At 47.1% G+C, this 27,289-nt stretch overlaps 1 protein-coding gene across 3 annotated transcripts in view; it reads right to left on the reverse strand.

The window, feature by feature from the left end:
* Nucleotides 1-1,832: 1,832 nt before the first annotated feature.
* LOC105746519 (C-type lectin domain family 4 member F-like) overlaps nucleotides 1,833-27,289 on the reverse strand; it is a 33,518-nt gene continuing 8,061 nt past the window's right edge. For 2 of the 3 annotated variants that reach the window (XR_011646140.1, XM_071208891.1), the window contains exons 2-3: nucleotides 10,093-10,504; nucleotides 7,502-9,639 (exon numbers count right to left, since the gene is read on the reverse strand). Coding sequence is in view for 2 of the 3 variants with exons in the window: in XM_071208891.1 (XP_071064992.1) it covers nucleotides 9,460-9,639; nucleotides 10,093-10,504 (592 nt within the window). In the remaining variant the exon portion in view is untranslated. Of the gene's footprint in view, nucleotides 2,727-7,501; nucleotides 9,640-10,092; nucleotides 10,505-27,289 lie in introns of those variants that run through there. The other variant, XM_071208892.1, reaches the window with a different exon arrangement.

Below are 27,289 nucleotides of genomic sequence, written 5' to 3' on the forward strand. Positions count from 1 at the left end.
CACAGAACTTCCCTAGGTGGTGAAATGATGGTCAGTGGGAGAGGGTTGAGGGACCCAGTGAGGTGCAGGGGCCAATGGGGAGCCCTAGAGGTGAAAAATTTCCCTTGTATGGCTGGAGGGTAGTGGGATAGGGAGTTAGGCTTTCTTGTAAAGCTGGAGGACTGGCTGTTTCTTAGATCTGTAGGGAGTAAAGGGTTTCTTTATCTCCCTTTGACATGCAGGCACTGAAGGTTTTCCTCTCCTTCTGATATGCACACAGCCAAGATCTCTGTCTCCCTTCCTCCTGCCTCTACCTGGTTTCTTTGTTTAAACTGCAGGGAAGTGCAATATCCTTAGACATATAGGCTTATGACGGAGGCGGTAGCCTTTCCCCAGTGCATATGATGGTAACTGAGCTACAGCTTGTTAATTACTGCAAACCGTTAACACTTGGCTTACCAATTGAGTGAAGAACAGGTTATGATTTAATATTTGAGCAAAAGTAGATGACTATCTCACAATAGTCTCAAAAGCAAATTCCAGGTGATTAACCATATAAAGGTAAAAATAAACAAATATAGGAAATAGAATATAGCAAAGTGTTATTTCAATCCTGGCACAGAAGAGGATTTTCTAAGATTGATTAAAAAAAAATCGAAGAAGCCATAAAGTAAAAGATTGATAAACATGAGTACCATAGAATTAAGTTTCTGTTCAAGAAAAGGTATCATCAAAGACAAAATTAGCACTTCTGGTTATGGTGGAATAATTCAACTAGCCCTTTTGCTGCAAGCAGTGAGGGAACTGGACAAAATACATGAAATAATTGTTTTTAGATATTGAACAGGCAGAGCAAAACTGAGACAAGGAAGCCTTCCAACCCCTGCGTTTCTTCCTGGAGGCTCTTTCTGGATCAGGTTGTGCAAGAAGGGGGTTTTCAAATGGGGCATGACAGTCTCACTGAGCTGAGGCAAGGTTCAAGTGGGATGGGAGCTTCAGGAGACTGAAAGCAGAGGAAGTTTACGGAGGAGGAACACTGCAGAGGCTTGTCTCCAAAATTCTGCATAGTGTTCCCTGTGCATGCACACAATGGCTATAAGAGAGAAACAAGCAAAAGCCAAGGGGAGGAGCTAGAATCTGGAAGTCTATGGAAGCTGCAAGACAAAGGAGAGGGCATCTTCAAAAGATCAGAAAGTCAAGCAACCTGAGAATTGTCAGCCAGCCAGAGTGCTGCTGACCCCGGGAGGAAGCAAGTCTTCTAACCTCTGATACTAGAACTAGTTAGAAGTTCAAAATGCTAATGCATCTGCTTCCTCATGAGCCTTTTACCTACACAAGGTGAGAATGTCACCTTAGTTCAACCCCAGGTTTTATCCCACTCAGAATTCTGCCTTAAGCAATGGAAACAAGGAACTGATTTAGGGAGAGCATAGCCAATTTTCCTAAGAGTGTATTCAAGACTGTTGTGTTTGGAACAAAGAATGATCCTTCTTTAATCAGAATAAAGTATCATGTCCTAACAGAGATGTGCAATGTCTGCATCAACAATAATGAAATGGAAACAAGAAAAATTTCATTTTCAGTAAGGACCCAAATGTTTTTCCATGTCTTTTTAATAAAGAAAAATAGAACCAAAAAAATTAACAAGCCAAGGGCTTTCATTCATTCAAGTGTTTACTGAGGACCTGCTGTGTGACAGCCTGTGCTGGTTGTGGAGGTGGACACTGAGGAGCACACCAGGGCACACCATTGGTCCCCCTGCTTATGTGGGGTCAATGTCTTGAAGTGTGATCAGAACCAGTATCTAGGTTCTCAGCTTCTTCTCAAAAAAGAATTCAAGGACAAGCCACAGATTAATCAGGCAAGCAAAGAATTTAATGGGGTTGAGGAAAGAGAAGGAAAGTATACCTGCAGGGATGCAGGCAAGGGGGGGAAATGCAAAGTTCTACCATGGGGTCCGTGATTTATGGGGGTACAGGACTCCAGGTGTGCCCTGATTGGCATACTTGAGACACAGCAGGGGAACTCTACTGGGTGATCCAATTCCCTTAGCCGGTTAGGGGCTGGGTTAGGGGATGCTGGTGGGTGGTGATTGGCTTCTGGCTGCTGTCCACGAGCTCTGCAGGCTGTGCTGACCGCTGGTGATCGGCCTCTGGTCACTGTCAATGAAGCAAGAGGTAACCTGAAAGTGGGTGGGGTGGGGGTGCTGCCCCCCTTGCCCTGTCCCTCTTTCCGCCATGTGATGAGGTTGCCTCCTGATCACAGAGCCGCTGGGTGTGCGCTGTGTGCTGTAAGCTGCAGGGTGTGTGCTTGTTAGCTGCCCCTTCCTAATTTGCCCCTGTGCTCAGCACATTCATGCTAGCCAGCAGGCCAGTGCCTCAGTTTCTCTTGCCAGGCTTATTAGGTTTTTCTACCCTTCCTCCTTAGGTCCCTATCTATCCTGCCTCCAAAGGGTTAAACAACAGTTCAAGGCAGGACACCCAGGAGGCCAAGTGGAAGCCCCAGAGAGCAAGTGGAGGCCAGAGGCTCGCAGGCAGCACAGAGGAGGCCCAGAGCTGGCCGCCGGGAGGGGCCCCCCCCACCGCTCTGCTCTGCACTCAGTCCACATCGTGGCCCACGGATTTTTTGCAGACCCACTGTAGGTGGCATCACAGTATATGTCATTCCACGTCTGCTGAGTATGGACACAGTCCTCCATGGGCCCGTTCCTATGCTGCCAGTTGTCCAGCTGCTCCTTGCTCAAAAATCTGGAAATAGAGGGATGTTATTCAGCTAGACACAGGCAGTGGTCCTTGTCCCTGCTATGGCACATGGAGCTAAACTGACACGGCTCCCCAGTCCCCTTGCAGCCCCAGAACAGGGACAGAGCTGCGATGCCTGTGGACCTGGGTCTGCTGAGGACATCCTGAGTCACTGCTGATCCAAGGATGGGGAGGGTGTCTGTGAGGCGGCAAGTTGGGGAGAAGAGAGGGGAGGGGTCTTTCCTTTCAACTTCCACCCCAGAACTCGCACTTCCCTGCAGAGCTGGACCCCTCCCTGCACCTTCCCTGGTGTGTCCAGGGTCTAAGCAGCAGCCAGGGCCCCTCAGGGAGGCCCAGCATCCCGTCACGTGACTTTCCCTACCTAGTCCCAGCCCTGGATACGAGGTGTGCTGTCCTGGGACAACATCTGGCCAGAGCTTCTCAGGATGCTTTACAAAGCAGCACGGCCTTTTTCACACCCACACAACAGTCTCAGGAGCACCCTGTGGCCTGGGTGGTCATGTCAACTGAAATGACCAGAGCTAGTGAGGTCTTTTGTTAATAACCTTGACACATCCTGACGCTGACCCCCACCAGATGGCCACCCTGGGCATCGATGGCCTTGGTGCTCCTCAAATCGAATGTGAGTGCCTGGCCTTCCCAGGAAGCCTGGGTCTCCTGCTCACGTGTCCTCCACAGCCATGGGATTGACTGACATTAAAATCGAGATTGATCTGCACCTGTGGACCAGGGGGTGTGTGGGGGGGTGCCGGTGCCACCCGGATTCTGCACACCAGCCCTGTCTGCTCTCAGTGCAGAAATTCCCAGGCAAGCATGAACAGATAACAGCAGAAAACAGTGCTGGAATGCGGGACTCGGCGGTTTTGCACAGGAAGCTTTCGGACATGTTGTTTCCTCTAATCTTCTCAAAGTTGGGACAAAACTGAACAAACGAGATGAGCTGGGTGCTTTGGAAAAGAAGATACTGAGTAAACCTTCAGAAATTGTTCAATGACGGACTGGAGCAGCATTTGAGAAATATGTAACATCTATTTAGGAATGAAAATAAACTAATCTGAAGCAACTTAATCCAGATTAGTTATTTTAAATTGTGGTGGATAGAGGTTTAAAATGGCAACTTGTAGTAATAAAATGGAAAAGCTACATGTTGCAGCTATAATACTGAAATAAACTTTCAAATGATTGCAGATAAACATAATACAGGGTGTTTCTTTTTTTTCACAGCACTCTGCGACATGGGCTACACTCTAGTTATTATATTCAGAATTCACAAAATGACCTGAAAATAAAAACTACTTCTAAAAATTATGTAATTCAAGGGTAACATTGTTATCATAAACCTTCTATAATAGTGTAACTATTGCTTATTATCCTACTAATGAAACATTCAACTTCATTTTAAAAAGTCAAGATTCTGGAAGTGGCTGTGGCTCAATCAGTTGAGCTTCCATCTACCATATGGGAGGCCCTGGGTTCATGTCTCAGGGCCTCCTTGTGAAGGCAGCCTCGCCCGCACATCACCGAGAGCCACTGGCCTGCAAGTGCTATGTAGAGCTGACTCAGCAAGGTGACACAGCAAAAAGGGAGACAAGTAGAAACACAGAAAAGCATGCAGCAAATGGACACAGAGAGCACACAACAAGCAAGCCTCAAGGATGCGGTGGGATAAATTCAAAAATGAGTAGAGAGACACAGAAGAATGCACAGCAAATAGACACAGAGAGCAGACGGCAAGCAAGCCTCAAGGGGGGGGGGGATAAAAAAAAATCAAGATTGATGACAGGAGAGGAAGCCCAAAGGGACCTGAGGGGCTGAGGGAAAAGCATGCTCCCTCATGCTCCCAGAGTGCCGCCCTGCCACCCGCCTCTGCCCTGCCCTGCTGCTGGCATCTGTCGACCTCCGGGAATCTCCCTCAGTCGCTGAGGACAGTGGGATTTGTTGTCCAGGTTTCTGCCTCCAGTGCAAGATGCTCAGAGGACTTCAGTATTTGTTACCACCTGACAGGAGACATGAAGGTTATGGGCTGTGCCCTCCCCTAGAGGAGGAAGGTCAAAGCACCAAAGTCCCTTGTCACTCACCAACCCTGTCAGAACCACCCCAAGCCCCCAGCTCTGACCTGCTCTTCCTCAGAGGTCACCGATGCCAGGTGAGCTCCTTGGGACACACAGAACTGCTCAGCCTCCTCCAAGACTTCTTGACATCAGAAAAGTAATGCAAGCTCCCCCTGAAGAACTTCCAGCCTTGCAGGAGCAGCCAGAGAAGCTGAGCTGCAGCAGAGGTGGGAGGAGAGACAACCAGGGCTGATGGCAGATGTCCCAGAGCTGGCCTCCCTGAACCCGCCAGCGGCTGGCCACTGAGGCCCACGCCCTTGAGGCTCGGTTCCCCTAGGGCAAGTGCTGCTGAGTCCATGCCCCTGTCCCACTACCCAATTCCCCAGGGAGCTGCAGCTCAAGACTCCTGGCTCAGTACTCCTGGGACACTCGGCTCTGCTACCCAGAAAAACTCTCTGCTGAGACATGTGCTTTCTGACCATGTCACTTTATTTCCCATCTCATTACTGCCACCATGCAGTCTCCATCTCAATTCCCACCATCTCTCGAGGACGTTGTCCATCCATCCAGAGTTTCCCTTACTTCCTTGACTTGATCTCCATCCACTCTGGCTGCCCACACCCAGGACTGTCCCAGGACTTCCTCATCACCTGCTCTACCTGCCCTCACAGGTGTCACACACTAAGAGCTCATCCTGTCACCAGGAGCCCCAAGTTTCAGCTCTTTCCTCCCTCCCTGTCACCACATCCTGCTCTTTAGTATCATCTCCACCGCAGCTATTGAAATGGAGCCACAACACTCATTTCTTCATTCATACCTTCAACATTCATACATTCATTGTTCGACATTCCTCAGCTTCTGTGAGCCAGGGACTGTTATGAAAAGACCAATAAGACACGATTTATGCCCTCGAGGAATTTACAGTCTTGTGAAGTGAGACAGATATAAGAAGGGGACTGAAGATGCACTAAGTAAATGCCACGTGCAGGTTAGAATAGAGGCATGAAAGGGGGTGTCATCTCTGTCACCTGGGCTGGGGGGGGGGCTTAGCAAGGGAATCTGGGATGAGATGTTCCTTGAGATGAGTCTTTAAAAAAAATTGAGGGGGTGGGGAATGGGAAATTAATACTCAGTTGTTACAGAGTTCCCATTTGGGGCCAAGGAAAACTTCTAGCCAGAAAAGATGATGATGGTAGCACAATATTGTGAATGTATATACTGAAAGAGTTAAAATGGGAGCTTTTATGTTATGTATATGTTACCACAGTAAAAAATTTTTAAGGAAACAGAACTGTAAAATACAAAGTGTGAAGCCTACTCTAAACTATGGACTATAGTTAATCATATGATTATAATAATGTTGGTTCATCAATTGTAACAAATATACCCACTAAGGGAAAACATTAATCATGGGCAAAGCTCTCTACTTTCTGCAGGATTTTTCTCTAAGCCTACAACTACTGTAACATTTTTTAAAAATTTTTAATCAGAAAAACACTTTAAAAAAAAACTGAAGAAGAGTTTGCCAGGGGATCATTTCCAAGAAAAGCCTTCCAGACAGGGGAAATGGCAGGTGCAAAGGCAGGCAGGCACAAAAGGGCATGGCACGAGCTGATCTGTGCAAAACCTGGGGTGTGGCCGGCATTCAAGGGGTGGGAGAGGAGCGTGGTTGGCTTCCAGCACTACATCTTATGCCTGTAAGAAGGAATTTGGATTTTTCCCTGTGAGCAATGGGAGGCCCTAAAGGGTTTTATGGATGGCGCAGATTTGCACTGTAAATATTTCAGCATGGTGCAATGTGCAGGTTCAACAAGAAAAAAAGACCATCCTGCTTCGGCCAGAAACATCCATCAGAACCCAACTGCAAAGATCTCAGGGAGAGACAGACCATGGGGACCACACGTTCTCAAAGTGTGTCCCCTGGACGAGCAGCATGGCACCTCCTGGGAACTTGGTAGAAATGCCCCTTCTCAGGCCCAGTGCAGACCTACTTTTTCAGAAATTGTATCTGAACAGTCTGAGTTTTAACAAAGCCACATGTGATTCTTATGCTCTCTGACGCCTCAGAACCAGTCATCCAAACCAGGGGTGGCTAAATTATAGCCCATCAGCAGCGTCTTTTTATAAATAGTGTCACTGGAGCAGCCACGCCGATTCATTTACACGTTCTCTTCGGCTGCTTCAGCAGTGCAAGACAACAGCGCTGAGGAGTTATGACAGAGACTGTGGCCCACAGGTCTCAATTTTACTATTTGGCCCCTTAAGGAATAGTTAAAGTAATGATACTCCACCCTGACTGTCCATGTTTTAAGACTTCCTGGTGCTCAGGCTGCATCCCAACCAAAAGAAATCAGATTTCTGTGCACGAGTCCCAGGCATGTACTTGGGTGACTCCAACGTGCAGCCAGGATGGAGCACCTCTCAGTCCATACAAAAGCAGGAGGGCAGCAGTGGGGCTCGAGGAGAGACAGGAAGGAGGAAAGACTTCCAGGCACTGGTCTGCATGGCCAGTGATTCCTTAGACTCGACTGGAAACAGAGGGAAAGAGCAGGGGCTTGGCACTGCCTGCCAAGTCCTCATTTGTCAGCCCCCATCTCTCCAGCAGCTTCTCCCAACCATCCCTTCTCTCCCCCAGCTCCCTACAGGCATCCTCCTCCTTAGCAAGTGACCTCCTATGCCACCCAGAAACAGATGTGGTTAACAGCAGCTCTCGCAGTCTCGAGTTCCCATATCTGCACAGTAGGGTGGACACCAACTTCCACACCTGCTCCCCTCCCAGGCTCAGAGATTCAAGTGCCATCCCAACCTCCTTCAAGGCCAGTCACTCATCATGCATTTCACTCTCCTCCCTCTCTCCTACCGTATCTTCAACCTCCACCTCTTTGCTGTTTCCTTTCTGTAAACCTCAGCTGAAGCCTATGTGATTCTAGAAACACTCTCTCAAGTTCACCAAAATATTAGCAGGGGGTTCACATGGAAGTCTTGCAAATTTTCATGGCAATACAGATGCTTGTTTTCTCAACTTGCAATTTTTCAATATTTGCCACACTGTTTATAATTAATAGAAACATGTTGTAATGGAGAAATAGATGATGTGCATTGTTTTTTACTCTTCCCCTCGTCTCTCCTTCCCTGTCAGCTCTGTTCCTTGACAGACTCATATACCTGATCAATTCACGGCCAACAGCAGTGGTCTGGCTTCCACTGAAACTTCATTCTAATGACTTATTAATTGCTCAGCCTCAGTGGATGCTTTTCAGTTCTGATTTTACATGGCCTCTCTGGCATGTGCCAGAACTGACTGCTCCCGTTTGGAATTTCTTTCCTCTTTTGGCTTTCCCACATGCACATCTCCCAATTCCCCTCTCCTCAGTTGGTTCACACACATCTTTCCCTTCTTGCATCCTGAAGGTTGATTCCTGGCCCCACCCTCAACACTCTTCTGCATTTTGTCTCATGCAATCCCCCACATCCACTGCTGCAACCAGAACCCCCACACCCGGGACACCCAAGCCTATGTCTGCAGCCCCGGCCTCTCTCCTCAACTCCAGACAGCCTGCAGGTGACGTCCACTTGGCTGTCCCCCAGAGCACCACAGCCAGCATGTGCAAATCTTGCTGCTCCTCTTCCTCCTTTATTTCTCAGTTGGGGACCCCTCCATTTGACCACTCAAGTCAGAAACTCAGGGTTTTCCTTAAAACCCTTCAGTGGCTCCTCATTTCCTGGAGGATGAAAGCTAAGCTCACTCAGAGCCCTTCCAATCTAGCATGTGTTTCTCCAGCCCTGGCCACCCCTCTACCCAGTGTTTTTCAAACTGCAATCGCTGACCCATTAGTGGGTCATAAATTTGGTTTATCAGCTTTTACATGCTTTGCTCTTTTTTTAAAGAATAGAATATAAAATGTCTGAGTGAGTTCATGCAGTTAAGGTTTTGCTTTTTAAACTTGCATAGATAGATTATATAGATGATTAGATAGATGACAGATAAGTAGATTTCCTCCCCCCCTTCCACAAAAGGTCCCTTCTCCCCTTTCTATTTGCCTCCCCCCTCTCAGTCCCAGTACTTGCTTCTAACTTAACACCTCTTTCACCAATCTATTTGACTTTGCTTACAGGTCTGTCTCCATCTTGCATCTCCCAACCTTCTCAAGAGCAGGCATCATGTCTTATTCATCTTTAACCCCCTGACACATGGTAGATGTTCATGAAAGTTTGTCAGACACATGCACGAATGCTGCCTACTAGCTTAAGTGCGTGACCTGTGTTGATTCACTTGATCCTCCCTGTGAAGCAAATCCTATTGCCCCCATTGTGCAGGTGAAGCTCAGCAAAGGTAAGCAACTTGCTCAGGTTCACACCATTTGTGATAGCTGGAAGTCACAAACAGGTTGTCTGGCCCCACAAGCACACTCTGCCATTACCACATGCCTTCATCACAAAGATCTGCTTTGCCAAAGGAGAAATTTGGTGGAGAGATTATAAGCCACCTGAGAGCAAGGACATAGATTCTCACATCTTCTGTGCTACCACCTGGGCAACAGAGAAGCTGCTTTTATTGGATTTGTCCTCTCTCCACCACCCTTGCTCTTTCCCAGAAGAGACACATGCTTGAGGCTAAAGGGGCAGAAACATCTCAACAACTCTGCCCTCCCCATGGTGGACCCTCCCTACCACTTACTTTGGGTCCTTTGTAGCTGCTCCTGTGAAGTACAGGCTGTGCGGAGGGTCTCCAGGCTGCTCTCCTGCTCCTGGATTTTCAGACTTAGTGAGTTGGTATTACTCACATTAACTTTTAGCCTCTGGATCTCGTCCTGTGCCTCCTTCAGTCTCTTTTCTAACATCTGGGTCTGGGAATTAAAGGCAGCACCCTTCATTCATTGTTTTAGGGTCTCTAAAGCTCTCTTAGCATTTTCCAACTCTGCTCTTACTCCTGGGAGCTCAGCTTTTGTCTGCTCCATCCCGCCCTTTGCCATTTGGGTCTGGGCAATGGCAGTTTCCAAATATCTTTTTAACAACTGAATCACTTCATCAGCCTTGTCCAAGGGACCTCTTAATAACTGGATCTCAAAAGTGCTGTTGTCTACACTGCCTTTTATACAGGGCTGGGTCTGCAAATTGAAAGCACTTGCATTTCCCAGAGCTCCCCAGAGCCTCTGGATCTCGGCATTGGGCCCTTCCAAACTGCTGCTTAAAACCTGGTGCTGGGTCCTTAAAACTTTGACACTCCCCAGATTGCCTTTCAAAAGTTCGGTCTGAACACTGGCATTCTGTAAGCTCATATTTGCCAAGTGTAAACCTACCTTTAACAGCTGAATTTCAGCATTGGCATCTTCTAGGTCTTGGCTTAACATGTGGAGCACAAAGCTGGTGTTTTCTGAACTGCTTTGTAAGAAATCTTGGGTCTGGGAATTCAATGTGTTTGCCTTTTCCAGAGCTCTCCTTAGGCCCTGGATCTCAGCAACAGCCCCCTCCAAGGAATTCCTTAACATCTGGGTCTGGATATGGCAGGTGCCAGCATCCTCTAGAACTCCTTTGACCATCCGGATGTCAGCACTGGTGTTTTCCAGGTGGCCGCTGAGCATCTGGATCTGAGAACAGACATTGTCCACCTTGTACTTCAGCATCTGCATCTCCACAGCCCAGGTGCTAGAATGTTCTTTAAATAGCTGGAGAGCTTCCTTATCTCGGCCACCACGCCAAAATGGTCGGAACCTGCAGTGGAGGAAATGGAGAGGTCAGGCAAAGAGGCCCATTTCATGGTGAAGCATAAAGATCTACCAGCGCGTTCTGAAGATTTCCGTGGGGAGATGCCTACACCATGGCCCTGAGAGCACCCCTAGTGGCCTGTGGCCCCCTGACCTTGGACCAAACAATAGCCAAAGACCTAATTAGCCATCACACCTGAACTAACAGATCCAAAGAATTGAAATTCTTGCTTACAGTAAACTACCTACCCCACACATACCCCAAAGTCATGCTGGTGAGACTTGGATTCTTTTGCCATTGTAACTGAACTTGAGAATAACTCATTATACAATTTAGAGCTGTGGAAGTTTAATTCCACAGAAATTTCACCATTAGAAGAGTCATTGAGGAAAAGAAGATGTGAATTAAGCCCCTGTTTTGTTCTGAGCTGTATTTGTAAAACAACCATTGAGCCTCTTGATTCGTCATTGTTACTCCTGAAAACCATGTAGACCACAAACATAAATTCTCTGATTACGAATTCCAGGGGGGTTGGGGGTGGGAAACCATAGGAACAAAATAGGTGCTCCTGGCAGAAGGCCCCGTTCAATCCACAGTACTATGATGCAGGCGTGCCACACCTTCAGGTCACCCGGGGCCTCTGAACTGTGATTGCCTCTGAAAGGGCTGGACACCCCTACAGAAAACGGAGGACAAGAGTCCCTTCAGAGCAGTTTGGGGATATGACAGCCCTGAGTGAGAGATCTTGGCCACCAGGGCCGTTCAAGGAAACTGCAGCCCTTTCCTCGGCAGGGTCTTTCCCAGCAAGCCCAGCGGCCACTGCCCCTGGTCTTGCCATCACCCTTGGCCCTCCTCATGAGCGAGGACTCAATTTCACACATCCATGGTCACCACCTGGTTCCATCCTCCCCTCAGGACCCCTGCCCTATTCCTCAAGCCCTGGCTAGGGGAAGTGGGAGACCACCTGGCCTTTGGAGGCGTGAGAAGAACAGAAAGGAAGTCCAGGTTGATCTTCAACAAAGAAGCAAAGGCAATTCAGTGGAGAAAGCATAATCCTTTCAACAGATGGTGCTGAAACAATTTAATAGTAATATCCAAACAAATAAAAATGAACTTCAGGGAAGAGGCCTTGGCCCAACAAATAGGGTGTCCACCTACCACACAGGAGGTCCGCGGTTCAAACCCCGGGTCTCCTTGACCCATGTGGAGCAGGCCCATGCTCAGTGCTGATGCACGCAATGAGTGCCGTGCCCTGTAGGGGAGCACCACGTGTAAGGAGTACACCCCGTAAAGAGAGCCATCCAGTATGAAAGAAAGTACAGCCTACCCTGGAGTGGTGCCACCCACACACACAGAGAGCTGACACAACAAGATGATGCAACAAAAAGAAACAGAGATTCCTAGTGCTGCTGATAAAGACAGAACCTGGTCACAGAAGAACAGGTAGTGAATCAACACAGAGACAGACAAGTGGGAAGGTGAAGGGGGGCGGGGAGAAGGGGAAATAAATAAATAAAATAAATCTTGAAAAAAAAAAGGAACTTCACTCCAAACTTCACACCTTTACACAAACACTAACTCAAAATGAAAATTTGACCTAAACTTTAAAATCTTTAGAAGAAAATGGGAGAATATCTTCATGACCTTGGGTAAGGCAAGCAGACTGAGAGAAGATATTTGCAAATCACACATTTGATGAAGGACTTGTATCTAGAATACATAAAGAACTCTCAATATTCAACAAAATAACACACCCATTTTTTAATTAGACAAGAGTTTGAACAGATAAATCTTTTTTCGATGAAGTATTTAACTACATGAAATAAAATGCTCAAAATCATTAGTAATTAGAGAAATGCAAACTAAAACTACTGTGAGATATCACTACATACCTACTTATTAGCCTGGCTGAAATGAAAAAGACCCATCACCCCAAGTGTTGAAAAGGATGTGAAGGAGAAGGAAATCTCATCTCCGTGGGTGGCACTATAAATCCTACAACCGCTTTGCAACTTGGCAGTTTCTTAAAAAGTTAAACATGCACATACCCTGTGACCCAGCCATTCTACTCCTAGATGTTTACCCATGATAAAATAAATATTATTCAATAAAAGGACTTATAGATGAATGTCCACAGCAGCTTTATTTCAAATCAAAAACTGGAAAAAACCCAAATCCCATCAACAGCTAATTGGGTAACTCGTGGCGTAGCCATAAAATGGAACACTACTCAGCAATAAAAAGAAATGAGCTCCTGTGCACGCCACGGCATGGGGGAAACTCAGGATAGTTATGCTGAGTGGAAGAAGCCAGAGGAGAAAAAAAAAGAGTATGTCCAGTCGATCCCTTATATGTTTATAAGGAGAAAATGCAAACTAATACACAGAGACAGAAAGTAGAGTCGTAGTTGCCTGGGGAGGAGGGAAAACGGAGCAGAGGGATTACAAAGGGTTACAAACTTTGGTGGGGGGAGGGCAGGTGGTGAATGTGTTCAGGATCTTGACTGTGGTGATGGTTTCATGGGTGTACACGTATCAAAACAGGTTGTGCACTTTATGTGCACTTTGTGATGCACATTACACTTAATATACCTACATTGAAAGAAAAAAGATGATGCCCTCCTGTAAAGAGCTCAGACCCACTGAGGGGCCTGGGGATGGCAGGGGAGAGGCTTGACCTGGGTTCTGGGCCTCCTGACACTGGCTCCCTTCCCGCCCTCCCTCCCTCCACTGTGGCTACTCACTGTCTGGTTCCACAGGTGGTGGCCAGGTGGTGTCTCCCAGGTGGGACTGAAACTCCTGGAATGAGGAATCTGCCCGAGGTTGTTGAACTGAAAGACCCCACTCCTGGGTCAACACCACCTCTCACCTGGGGCCTGGGGACAGGGTGCACACACCCTAGCAGTCTGTAGAATTGAAAGACCCCACTCCTGGGTCAACACCACGTCTCACCTGGGGCCTGGGGACAGGTGCACACACCCCCTAGCGGTTGGATTCCAGAAGGGGGGAGTTGGCTCCAAGCCCCTCTCAGGGTCTTCCCTCATGAGCTTTGGTTCTGGAGAGGAGCCTCCCCCCTTGGATGGTGGCCTCTGTCTGCTCCCAGGGAGCATCTGGCCCAGACCTGGGGCTGGAGGTGGAGTGCCCCTCTGGGTGCATTCGGGGTCCCTAGAGGGCTTTGTGCAGGACGAGGAGGAAGAGCCATTGGGGTTCAGATGAGCGAGGGGCTCACCCACAAGGAGAGCCATGAGGGGGGAGAGCACGGCCACCACCGCCAAAACCAGCGTGGCCTCAACTCGCCTCCTCATCTTGGGGCCACAGAAACCACTGCCGCGGGGCCTGTCCCTGTGGGAGAAGCCAGTGTCCAGGACGAGCGTGCGCTCCGTGCTCCTGCCCCCTCAGTCTCCCTGTCTGTCCTGTGGGTGAGAACAACGGCCGTGCTTATCATACAGGGATTCTGGAGAAGAAGGAGGAGCACCTGAGACGAGAGGGGCACCTGGGGCATTGTGGCATCACACAGCCAGGTAGTCCAGCTGGGAGCACAGCACCCAGAAATGGAGGAGGATGGCGGGGGTGGGGGGACCCACAGAAGAGGAGTTCTGCAAGCCTGTCAGAAGGAAGGATGGAGCAAATGAACAAACAGGAACAAAGTGGCTTCATGGGTCCTGCCCACAGCAAGCTCACACCCTGTGGGGCTGCCACCACCCCACACCCCGGCACGGGGTCCCTGGATCCTGAGAAAGAGCCTCTGCCTCAGAGTGTCAGCCCTAGAGCCTCCCTGCTGGAGGTCACAATGCCCCCTGGGCTGTGAGATGGGCCGGGCCTGCAGCACTAGTTTAAGAATAAAGCGTGTTCAGGGAAACCCGCTAAGGGTGGAGAGTGAGCGAGTCCCAGGACCCTGAGGTATGCAGCTGTGATTTAAAACCAGGTCCATCAAGTTGACAGTTCACCCCCTTCCCCTTACCAGAGTGTCATCCCCAAGGGAATGGGTCTGGGGACTGGGTGTGTGTTTCAGGGTCCTCGGCCTGACCCTGTTTATTCTTCAGGCCAGAAGAGCAACAAGCTGAGCTCTGGCCTGCCAGGGAGGGGCTCAGAGAAATGGCAGCAGGCTGGGGACACCCCAAACCATGGAACGCGCTTGTGAAGCTCATGTCTACAGCCCTTTTATCTGGCTGGTGAATCTAAGCAGGCATATTCTGAAGAGCAGTATTTCCACTGGCAGAGACTTTCAGGGCAAAAGGAGCACAAAACTCAGCACTGTGGGTGAACCAGGGGGTACGCCTACATCGTCCCTTGACTGTCCCCCACCCACTGGAGAGGGCACCCACTGCACTGTAGTAGAGAAGCACTAGGAAGTCTTTGTTAAAAACTCCAAGTCACCTACACCCAGATGGAAAACCCCCTCGCCCACTCTCTACCTTATAAAGCCTGTAGGGTGTTTAATCACTCAGCCTCAGGTTGTTTATCTGCAAAGAGAGGACACCAACCCTGTAGCATTTTTGTGGTGAACAATGTAATGGACACATAGAAATACCTCACCAAGCATTGCACACTTAGAAAGTAATCAATAAATGGCACTGATGACTAAAATGGACACACACTTTTCTACTCAAGCACTGTGCCACCAACCCTTCAAACTTTTCCAGCTGAGCTAATGTTATAGTGGCCAAGAATCTGTAGTTGATGACACTTGAAACGTAGAGTGAGGTGAATCATTTTTCTGTTAGACACGCCAGAGGCCCTGGGCTACCAGCACCTCATTTCTCTGGAGCGTGACACCTCGCCCCCCTCTTTCCCAGCTCTAAAGTCCTGGAACTTTGATGACCTTGCCCCTGGAGAACACAGGCCCTAGAAGAACCGGCTCCCCCTGGGAACCATGCAGCCAAGATCCTTATTTATACTGATCCCCTTCCACCCCAGAGTGGTAAAGTGGGCAGTGGGCATAGCCAGCTAACAGAACACAAGTACCGCACAAGGATATACGAAAATATTTAATTTAAATCATAGTACTGCAAACTAAAATAGAAACTAGATGCCATTTTGTGTCTACCAAGCTGGCAACATTTTTAAAATCATACCCAACACTGGGGAGAGAATGAAAAGGGAACAGTCTTCTTCCTATAAGAGGGTATATCAATTGTTATGTCTTTCTAGAAAGCAATTGGGCAACTTGTATAAAAAAAAAAAAAATCAGATGAGCGTACATGTTCCATGTCCCCGTAATTTTTCACTTCTAGCATTTTATTCTAAGGCAGCAATCTAACATGCACACGTGGATGTTCCAGTAAAGAGCTGCAGGTGACACATATGCCCAGCAAGGTACTGGATAAGTTACAGTCCATCTACATGACAGACTATGCAATCAAAAGCTGTTCTTTGAAGGAAAACCTTAAGAATGAAGAAATGCTCTCGATAATCTTATGTGAAAAAAAGTTAAAGATGTATGGGATATTACACTTTTACACACAACTAGAGGGAAAAAAGACTAGAAGGATACACAGAAATGGTTTGGGGGTAGTTCCATCTCGGTTATGTGTCTCAGGTCCCTCTTTAGTCATGTCCATACTTTCCAGGTGATTTAATTTTGTTATAAAGAATGAACGTCACTAATTTAAAAGCCATGGCTAAAACCAGGGCCGGGTTTCTGAAGAAAATTTCTTCAGAGTGATAAGGCCCACTTAGCACAAAATATTAGATCTGAATCTCGTTTTAGAGGTACCAAGTCAGATAACAGGATTCTTTTCATCAAGGGTCTAGTGCCTGGTCAAAGCAGGCGGCCCCAGCCTTGCAATTTTCCCCACTTCCCCTCAAGTCTGCTCCTCTTCACAAGCCTTTCTCCTCACACCTTTTCCCAAAGGCAAGCTCCTGGTTCTCTCCCAGGCCACGTTTCTAAAGGGCCTGGGGTCTTCAGGAACAGCTCCCAGCAGAACTTCTCCAAGCCGGCCCCAAAGGCACGCACCCCTCCCTGGGCCACGGGATGCGCCCCTGCAGCACCAAACCCAAAGACTGCAGAGGCGGGAATGAGACCAGATTTGACCTGCCAGCGAGGGTAAACCAGACCCAGGTGGCACTCGAGGAGAAAGACGCGACAATAAAAGCTACCAGTAGATGCCGCTCAACAGCAGCCCATGGAGCACTGCGTTCAGTCAATGACCACTAGCACCCACAGGGGGTGGAGGGGAGCCTGGTGCACGCAGGCGCGTGCGCTCCTTACTCAAAGGAACCGTCCGCGGTTCTCCTCCCACCGGGATGTGCTTTGAGACTGAGATGCGGAGAAAAGGTGGAAGGGGGCGTCCTTTGCCACCTGAGCACTGGACCAGCACACACGGCCGGAAACTGAGGCTCCGCTTACCTGCACTAATGATCTTTAAAAGCACCTTTCGGTAGGAGATATTTTTGCAGCCGTCGCGAGCCTCAGCTGTGCTCATCCCGGAACCGGTTCCCGCGCAAGCCCACGCGGTGAGGAGGCCACTCGCGTGGCGCGCAAAACCAGCCCGGCGACGGTAGGGGCTCCAAAGCCACCATCACTGCCCCGCCAACCAGGCGCACGAGGGGGACCTCAGGAGGTCTGAAGCCGCGGGGAGAGGCCTCCCGGGGAGGCTGAGAGGGCAGGGCCAGCCCGCCCGCGGGAAGGGGTCGGGGGCGGCGGAGCAGCGACGGCCCTGGACGCCCGCGCTCCTTGGCCTTGGCCCCGCGCCGCTGCTCCAGCGCCAACTGCACGTCCTGGGTCGCCGAGTAGTCGCCGAGGGCAGACGCCTGAGCCGGCAGATGGCAGCCAGCTGGGCAGCGGCCCGAACTGCTCCAGCAGCACGTCCTCCAGCACCTCGGCCAGAGGCCGGGCCCGCCCGCCTTGAATCCCCCCCCCCCCCCCCCGCTCGGGGCGGGGCCCGCCCCCCACAGCCTCTGCCCTGCTGGGTCAGAAGAGAGGCCGGGCTCATGGAAAATTGGGCAGCTTGGGTTAAGGGCAGAAATCCGTGTTTTTGTTTTTGTTTTTTAAGATTTTTATTTATTTATTTATTTTATTTATCTATTACCCTCCTTGCGGCTTGTTCCATTCTTTTGCTGTCTCCACTCTGTGGCCATTCACTGCGCGTCTTTTGTTTTTTCTGTATCTGCTTGTCTCCCTCCGCTGCTCCTCTTGCTGCCCCAGCTCTCTGCAGCCCCCAGGCAGGCAGCTCTCCGCGCACAGGCCAGCTCGCCCTCACACGGAGGCCCTGATGGACATGAACCCGAGGCCTCCCATATGGTAGGCGGGAGCCCAACTAGTTGAGCCACAGCCGCTTCCCAGCTTTGCCTTTTTCTATGTCTTCCTAGCTGCTTGAGAGGGAAATGAGAAGACCTTGAGGCAGGTGTTATTTTAAACAGAGTTCCCCTAGGAGGGACTTTAAATGGTACTTTTTTTTTTTCATTTAAAGCTAAGAAAGGGAGAATTAAGCAGGCAGCAAGAAGTAACACCCTGAGAAGCAGATTTGATTCAACTGATAGAGCATCCGCCTCCCATATGGGAGGTCCAGGGTTCAAACCCAGGGCCTCCTGACCCATGTGGTCAGCTGGCTCACACGCAGTGCTGATGTGTGCAAGGAGTGTCGTGCCACACAGGGATGTCCCCCGCGTAGGGGAGTCCCACGCAAAGGAGTGCACCTCTCAAAGAGAGCTGACCCACGCGAAAATAGTGCAGCCTACCCAGGAATGGCACCATACACACAGAGAGCTGATGCAACAAAATGATGCAACAAAAAGAGACACAGTTTCCCAGTGCCAGAGGATAATGCAAGCACACGCAGAAAAACACACAGCCAATGGATAAAGAGAGCAGAGAATGAGGGTGTGGCTAAATCACTGTGGTTGAGGGAAATAAACCCCCATTTGGCTAAGTCACTGTGGTTGTGTTTCTGCTTCAGGTAGCTGGATGCAATCTTTAACCAACATAGAGTGTTAGACAAAAATTACCCTGTTCAATATGTTTGGCAATTAATGGGGTAAACACAAATCTTCATTAGAGGACCTCTGCAAACCTTTTTATCTGAGATGCTCAGTGACAGTCCAAGAGAAGGGTACAGTGTTGCCCAATTTCTTTTGACTATGGAAGCTTTTATTTCACATTACCTTTCTAGGGACCAGTGTCCTACCAAATATATTTTGGGGAACAGTGTTTTGGGTGCTTTGTCCAGCTTTCTCTCCTGGGCCCAGTGAAACAACATGTCTTTGTAGGACATAAGCATAAGTTCTTAGTAAAAGTTTTAATGTAAAACTTGATCGCAGACTCTTAAAATCATTTTAACTTTTTCCAGCCCAGGGATAAGAACTTGGGTCAGCACCAAGGTCTGGTTGCCCAGAGAGCCTGTCTCTTCCCCACCCATCTCCTCTGCCAAATCTTATTCTTTCTTTCTCTTTACCGTGAAAAAAAATAACATCTTAAATTCTGATATTAAACAAGGGAGAAATTGACATTAAAAGAAAAGCCCTGAAGAGGCACTTTTCAGAAATCCTGCATTTGGCATTAGTTACCGGCCTGGCCTGGGGTCAGAGCCCTGGGCCTTGGTGCACTGAAAGTTCTAAATGAGAGGACTGATTCTTTAGATAGGGCTGTGTTAGAAATTACTAACACAAAAATGAGTGTAACTCTCTCTTACCCTTAAGAGAAACTTACATATAGCTTTAGGTAAATTATTCACATTATAAAAGATGTCTTTAAGAACAAATTTACTAAAGATTTCCTTTAAGTAAACAGCATCAAGTATTTCCTTAACCTGCTCTTCTCCGACCTAAACCCAAGTGTCTTTAAACTTTCTTCATACTAGTTGCTACCTGCTTGACCATTTAGGATGCTTATTCCTGAGCCCCTGGCATTTCTCATCACCTTTACAAGCATGATGACTTACAAAGAGCACAATAGTCTCAGAATGGCTGAACACAAAAGAAAATTATGATAGAAGAGGAAAACAATATTGGAGCTTGAATGTCATTTCTCAGTATATCCCACAAGTTACAGAATATGCAGTGATGTAATGAGAAATAAAAGAATCACTGCTTTTTGCAAGTAGACAGTGTCTTAGGAGGGTGCATTACAATACTGTAATTAGACATAAATACTTTTGATGTCTTAAATGCATACAGATCTTGTCAAAAAATGGTTGGAGGAAGCCACAGTGAGTATAAATTCTAACAGGCACACAATTTGGATATTTGCCTGTGAGCATTTTCAATGTAATTTGCATTTAGCAAGGACACAGATGACTTAAAATATGATACTGGCTCTCTAATCTCAAAGTATATCAATAACACTAGTGACTATTTTATTTTTAACAAAGGAGAAAAAGAAACCAAAAGAATGAATTGGGGTTAAGTCATAAACCATAGGTAGGTGTTATCTAGTTATAAGTTAAAATTTATTCTTTATAGAACCCACAAATATTTATTGCCTGTGTGTCCATGTTTCTCACACAAAAGAGATTAATAATAGCATCTAGTTCATGGGGTTTTTATTATTAGACTTTAAATGTATATAAATTTTAAAAATCTATCATTAGCAAACAGCTGAACATTTGGAAGTAATCAACGTCTGCCACTGCTGTGATTATGGAGCAAGTGGAAACACCAGGGGTATGTTTGGGTCACTGAGACAACAAAACTTACTGATGGATTGGATGGTAGAGTGAAGGAAAGAGAGAAACCAAGGACAACACCAAGATTTTGGCTTGAGTGACTGGGATGCTGAGGTAAGGAAAATGCAGAGAGAAGGAGCTATGAAGAAAGAAGCCAGGAGCTCTAACTGGGCCTTGTTCATCTGGTTCTGAGATGCCGACAGGATGTCCATGTGAATATGTAAAGGAGGCAGTTGGACATAAAACTCTGCAGCCTCACAAACTCAAAGTAGGATCTAAGGATCAGCAGCAGCAACTGGGAGCTTCTTAGAAATGCAGAATTCTATTAAAACTTGACAACCCATGGACTAGAGTTCTTGGGAGAAAGATCGTGTACTATTAGCATACAAAGGGAGTCTAATGCCAGATTAAATGAGCTCTCCCAGACAGACGCTGTAGTGAAAGTAAGTGACCCTGGGCAGAGTCATTGGCCTTCCCACACCTACAGGTCTAGAGAAAGAGAAGGGAACCACAAAGATGATCAACAGCCAGTGAGGCCAAGGGAAAACCAGGAGAATGAGGTACCCCAGAAGGCAAGAGACCTGAATGTTTCAAGAAGTGGTCAATTATGTTAAATGCTGCTGATGGCGTGAGTAAGGAAAAAACAGAAAAGAGGTCATTAGACATGGCAATGTAGGGGTCATCAATGACCTTAACAAGAGCAGGAGATAGAAGCCCAAGAGCAGACAGCAGGAAGAGCAATTCAGACAGTGAACAAGGGCAACTCTTTCAAGGAGTTGTGTTGGGAAGATAGAGAAATGGGACCATAGCTGGAATTATGTAGGTAAGCAATATTAGAATTTGGCTCAATGCCAATGGGAAAATTACAAGAGAGAGAGGGATGGGAAGAGGGAGGGCAAGAGGAATGGAACTGATGCAGGAAGGAGCAGGACCAAGTCCTGGAGTAGTGTTTGAGAAGGTGACAAAGAAGGGGCCCAGAGCCCAGGAGGAACGATAGCCTCTGATAGAAGGCAGGCCACCTGACCCAAAGCAAGAGGTGGGAAAGCAGGTACAGATGCAGGGAGGCTGGTAGATTTAGCAGAAGAAGATAAGGGAGCACCTGGCTCATTGCTCTAATATTTCTTAATCATGTCAAAGGCAAGAACATCAGCAGGGAGAGAGGAAATGGGAAGGGAAAGAGATTTGGAGAAGAAGGATTAGTCCTTTAGGAGAGTGTGAACAACCTCAGAAAAGCCAGGAAGTTTGGGGTATTCAGATTCTGGGCATGGATATTATTTTTCAATCCATGTTATCCTCTATCATGTTTCATTCCTCAGGAAGTGTTCTGTTCCAAGGCATACATCCACAAATCACTAGAAAATACAGCATCTTCCCATCAATCCTCATTATTCCTATAATTATTTTATTACATTCAAGGTCACCATGAGAACAGAGCTGGACAAGGGAGTCATCTTGGAGCCACAGCAAGATGATGATGAGAAAGGATAGATGCCTTCAGTCATCGCCATGAGATTTATGGCTGAGGCTGGAAGGATACAGGAATTAGTGACATGAGAACAGATGCCTCAAGAAAGGGAGTTTTTCTCCTCTTCTTACAGTTCACAAGAACTGCTAGGAGGTCCTTCATGAGACTGATACTTTGACAAACAATACCAGATACTGTTAATTGCTTTTAATAGAGTTTTGAATGATCCCAAACTCAATAATGCCTCCTTGGGTACCTTCATTTCTGCTTGGAAACCAATCTCATTGAACAATCATGTAATGCTGTGCAGCACCCCCTAATCCAGCTATGTAAAGCCCATTTACGTGATCCAAAATTCAAGCCTCTCAAGCCAGGCTCACCACGGCACCTTTCCCTACAAGCACTGTCCTGTGGCAACTGGCTCAACTCCCACATCCCACATGCCCTAGAACCGGGACAAGGGTACATAACCTCCTTGGACCTTACAGCCACTTCCATCCTCTTCTCCTTCAAAAACCCCCATCATCTTGGAAGCACCCATCCTCAAACTTGAACTCCCATCACCCCTCCTTCTTCCACAGCAGCCTCAGCCCCGCCTCCCCGTGGTCATATTTCCTAGATCTTGCCATCACCAAGAAGATCTCCACTTCCAAAGTCTGGATTTTGACATCCTACTTTCCCTGACCAACCCCTTCCAGCCCATGTACTCTGGCTGCTCCACTCCAGCAATTCTCCCATGCCTGAGAAACTTCCTACTCTTTCCCTTCGCTCCGCACAACCTCCACTCTTCACATCCCTCCTCATCTAACTTAAATCAAGCAGTCCTTGTAAAACACCTCTATTCCTCTACTCCTCTCTCCCTCCACTCTTCCCACACCACAGAGTCCTCAGCTTGGTTAATCCAACATCAACTTGCTCCCCGTCTGCATCTGAGCAGTTGGCACATGCATACAACTGTGCTGACTGACTCACTTCAAAATTACCTCTATCCACTTCAGAGGATTTCTCATTGTCATACGATCTGCCCTTCCCTGGTATAGACACTTCAGGAGGACCATTTTCCACCTTCTCACCTCCACCTCAAATCTCATCACCCTCCTTATCCCCACTCAGCCCATGATGTCATCTCAAATCACATCATGAAAATGGCTGCAGTTGGCCACACTACCTAATCCTCTGACCCAATCCCACCAACCCACCTGAGTCAACTCAATGCTACCTCCCCAGAGAGGCCTTCCCTGGCCACCCTGCTAAAGCACCCTCCTGTAATCACTCCTTCATGTTACCTGAATATTTCTTTTTAACAGGGGTCAGTGATTAGCATGTTTCTTTGTTTGCACAAGTAGCATCTGCCTCCCTACTCCTGGCATCCAACACTGCCCCCCTCCCCCCCACCACTGGGAATAGTAACTGCACATAGGGGGTGTTTAGGAAGCTGTCTCCTTAAACCATACACAAGTGCCCACTATACGTGATACTTTACTCATTGTTGCTAGTATATCTCAATTTTTAAAAGTTTTCATGGATATGTTTTATGGGATCTTTCTTTACCCTTCCCAGGAGAATTAACTGTAGGGCTTCTATCTGGGCCAAGTTTATTTTTGTTTAAGAAACACTTAAATAAAACTTTGTTTTTGACATTTTGCTTTTCAGCACATTAATAGGTGTTACCCTGCCTGTACAGTGGCAAGGCAATCTCGTCCATTCCTTCCTCAGTGTCTACATCCTTTTTTTCTGAATTTGACTTCTGAAAAGTTTTAGATCACATTAAAGTCATATATACAATATAGGAACACCTGTATACCAAACATCAAACCTTTTTCCCACTTCCCCAGCAATGATTTTATGATATTTTTCATTTTTAAATACCACAACTTATTTTTTACTTTCAGTGTTTCTAAATTATTATATATTTTATTTCTAAATGAAACCTGTCAATGCTATTTCATTTTCCTGGTAATTGGATTTGGCAATATATTAGGCTTCATTTTTGAGGAAGTTTTTGACTACAGAGGGGTTCAACTGTGGCACAGGAGTAGTGCTGAAGTGGGTTGTCATTGGTGGGGGATGCATGGGTGGAAGGGAGTTCTTCAGGGCATGCATATAGGGTATAGATATGTTCAGATATTCACTGGGTCTTGTCATAGTGGATAGAGTTATACATGACAACTAAGGGACTGCTGAGTTTCCATCCTGGGGAGCTCTGTTGCATTCCCCTGGGGAAGAACACCAATCCCCCAAGTGCAAGGACAAAGACAGTGAAGAATGGTCCAGTGATGGGTCCTTGATACTGATGACTATGCTTATGAGCCTGTGTGCTTGAAATTTCAACTAGGCCTAGAGCTGCAGGGTGCCTAAGAATTACCTCCTGAGAGCCTCCATGTTGCTCAAATGTGGCCATTCTCTAAGCCAAATTCAGTATGTAAAGGCAGGACCTTCCCCCAAGTGTGGGACAGGACTCCTGGGGATGAGCCTCCCTGGCACCGAGGGATTACTACCATCACCAGCCTGTGATCCAACTAGAGAAACACCTTGACTAAAAGGGGGAAATGGTAAAGAGAAATGAGTTTATATGGCTAAGAGACTTCAAAATTAGTCAGGAGGTCATCAGAGGGGTCACGCTTATGCACATCTGAGCAGGATCCCAGAGACAGTCAAGGAAAATACAACCCCAGGAAGTGGTGCTCCTGAGAGCTATGAGACACACAGGTTCTGTGGTCATAACAGATGACTCCATAGAGTTCACTGCCTTGCCAGTGGGTCCTTCTGCAATTTGTGCTCCGGATTGTGATGGAGTTGGACTCAGATGTATCCTCTCTACACATGCCTCATTTGTCACTTTACTGAACCTCTGACTTGCGCTGGGGTATATGTATATACAGGAGACTTGAATCTCTGAACTGTCCATGTGCCAGCTGGGCCCTGAGCCTCAGCAGAGTTGCAACAGCTGCTCTCCAGTTCACTGGACGTACCTAGGTCCACTGATGGGCAGGTGAGAATGGTCAACCACAACACCAGGGAACTGAGAGTGTCTACAACTGCAAGGAGGAGAATCACATCCATCAGCCATGTGGGGTCTAAGTCTCCTCTTGATTTAGAGGTGGAGTGGGCATCACCATCCCAGGGTCCACAAGATGGAAGAATATGGATTAGAGTGGACTTGGAGGTATTCTACTGTAGAACTGTTGTGACACTAGCAATGGAAGAAATTGTACCATTGATGTGGAGACGGTGGCCACGGGAGTTACTGAGGACAGGGAGAGGCAGGAAGAGGTGTGATATGGGGCATTGGGACTTGAAGTTGTTCTGAATGATATTGCAGGGAAAGATGCAGTACACTGTTTATCCTGCCATGACCCACTGGATGAACTGGGGAAGAGTGTGAACTACAATGCAAACTATGATCCATGAGCTGTGGCAGTGCTCCAGGGTGTATTCACCAAATGCAACGAATGGGCCTTACTGATGAAAGGGGATGTTGACGTGGAGGGAGCAGGATTGGGGTGTCGGGAGTGGGATATATGGGAACCTCATGTTTTTTAATGTAACATTTTGTGTGATCTATTTCTCCTTTAAAAAAAAAGACAATAAAAATATTTTTTAAAAATATATAAATAAATAAAACCATCCCTCAAAAGAAAAAAAAATTTACAGTGGGAGCAGGTGTGGCTTAGGCACTTGAGCCCCTGCCTCTCACATGGGAGGTCCTGGGGCTCCCAGTGCCTCCTGTAAAATACGAAAACAAACAACAAGCATAACAAATTTAAAAAAAAACAACTCAGGGGAGACAATGTGGCTCAGTGGTTGACCACCAGCTTTCCACATGTGAGGTCTGAGGTCCAATCCCTGGCCCAAAATTTACAGAAAAAAAAAAACAAAAAATACAAAATTTACTAAACTAAAGGTATAAAGTTCACAAATCAGAATAAGAAAAAAAAAAAGGAATCAATATTATAGCTCATTTCCCTTCCTCCCTCCCTTTCTCCCTCTTCCCACTCTCCCTGAGGAAATAGCCCCCTCATTATGCAAACCACAGAATCCTCCAGAGAAGAACTCCAGAAGCAGCCTGAGCAGGACTCAGATGACCCAGCTCCCGCCTTCATCCCCTGAGCAACACCTTTTCTTTGGCCTCTCTCCTCCACTCCCCCATGATGGCCTCCAGGGCTGCACCTGCTCCCAATCTCAGACTAAGGACACAAACACCCTTCCCCTGTCTGCTGACATTTAAAACACCAACAGACAACTAAGAAGAGATATTGTGGAATGAAGCCCATGAAAAGATGCTCAGCATCATTCAGCATAGGGAAATGCAAATTAAAAATTTGCCCCACACCAAAGTGATTTAATTTGTAAAAGACAAAAACAACTAGAATTCTCATACATTGCTGATGGGGATGAAAAATGGTACATTTTGGAAAGAGTTTGGCAGTGCCTTATAACGTTATATATACACAAAAGACAGCCCGCTGCAATCCCATTCCTAGGTATTGATCCAAGAGAACTGGAATCTTACATCCACACAAATCTTTATGCCAATTTACACTGCAGCTCTAGTGATAATTGTCAACCACTGGAAACAACTCCAAATGTCCTTCAATGATGAGTGGTTAAATAAACTGTAGTGTATTCATACGTAATCCATACATATGGATCCATCGTTTATATGTAGTACACCCAATAGGTAATGTAGTACATCCATAGTAATCTAGATGAATCTCAAGCATTGTCCTCAGTGAAAGCAGACAGACCCAAAAGCATACACTAGATGATTCCATTATATGCCTTTCTGGAGAAGATGAAACTCTAGGGACCGGTGGCTGCCAGGGGCTGGGGGTGGAGGGAGAGGATCCACGACAAAGGGGCACAGGGGAGCTGTTCTATGTCTTAACATTGGTGGAGGTCATATGACTGCGTTTGTCAAAATTAATAAGACTATACATCTAAAAAAACGTGGATTGTGCTGTATGTATATCTCAATAAGCTTGCCTTAAATAAGTAAGCAAATAGAAAAGCAGTCGATTTTTTTTCCTCAGGAAAGAACAAAATGATAACATGATTTTTCTGGGCTTACATCCACCTGTGCATAAATCTCTATGGGAAGCAGAAGTGGCTCACGCAATTGGGCTCCCATCTACCATATAGGAGGTCCAGGGTTCGATACCCAGGGCCTCCTAGTGAAGGCAAGCTGGCCCCTGTGGTGAGCTGGCCCATGTGGAGAGCTGGCCTGTGCAGGAGTGCCAGCCAAGGTGGAAAGCTGACGCAGCAACATCACGCAACAAAAAGAGACACAGAGGAGAGACACTAAGAGACTCAGTAAACCAGGGAGCTGAGGTGGTACAAGAGAATAATCGCCTCTCTCCCACTCCAGAAGGCTCCACGATCGGTTCCTGGAGCCACCTAATGAGAATACAAACAGACACAGAAGAACCACAGCAAAGGGACAGGGAGAGCAGACAATGGAGGGAGGGGGGAGAAAGAAATACATCTTCAAAATAAACAAACTATGAACCCAATTTGCAACAGTAAAGGAAAAGCTCTTTTGCATAAACTGGAGCTAAGGATCTGTTTCATTACATTGTCAAGTTAATTACTACTTCTTGCATGTCGCACTTGCAGGATCCATAGATTTTTATCCCATTATAAATTGACTAAATAGATTTGTCCTTTAACAATATTCTCTAGGTATTTTCATTTTGTGTTTGAAGTTAATTTTTAACATCATGGT

Source organism: Dasypus novemcinctus, chromosome 17 (assembly GCF_030445035.2).
Source record: "Dasypus novemcinctus isolate mDasNov1 chromosome 17, mDasNov1.1.hap2, whole genome shotgun sequence".
In the NCBI taxonomy this organism is placed as follows: Eukaryota; Metazoa; Chordata; class Mammalia; order Cingulata; family Dasypodidae; genus Dasypus; species Dasypus novemcinctus.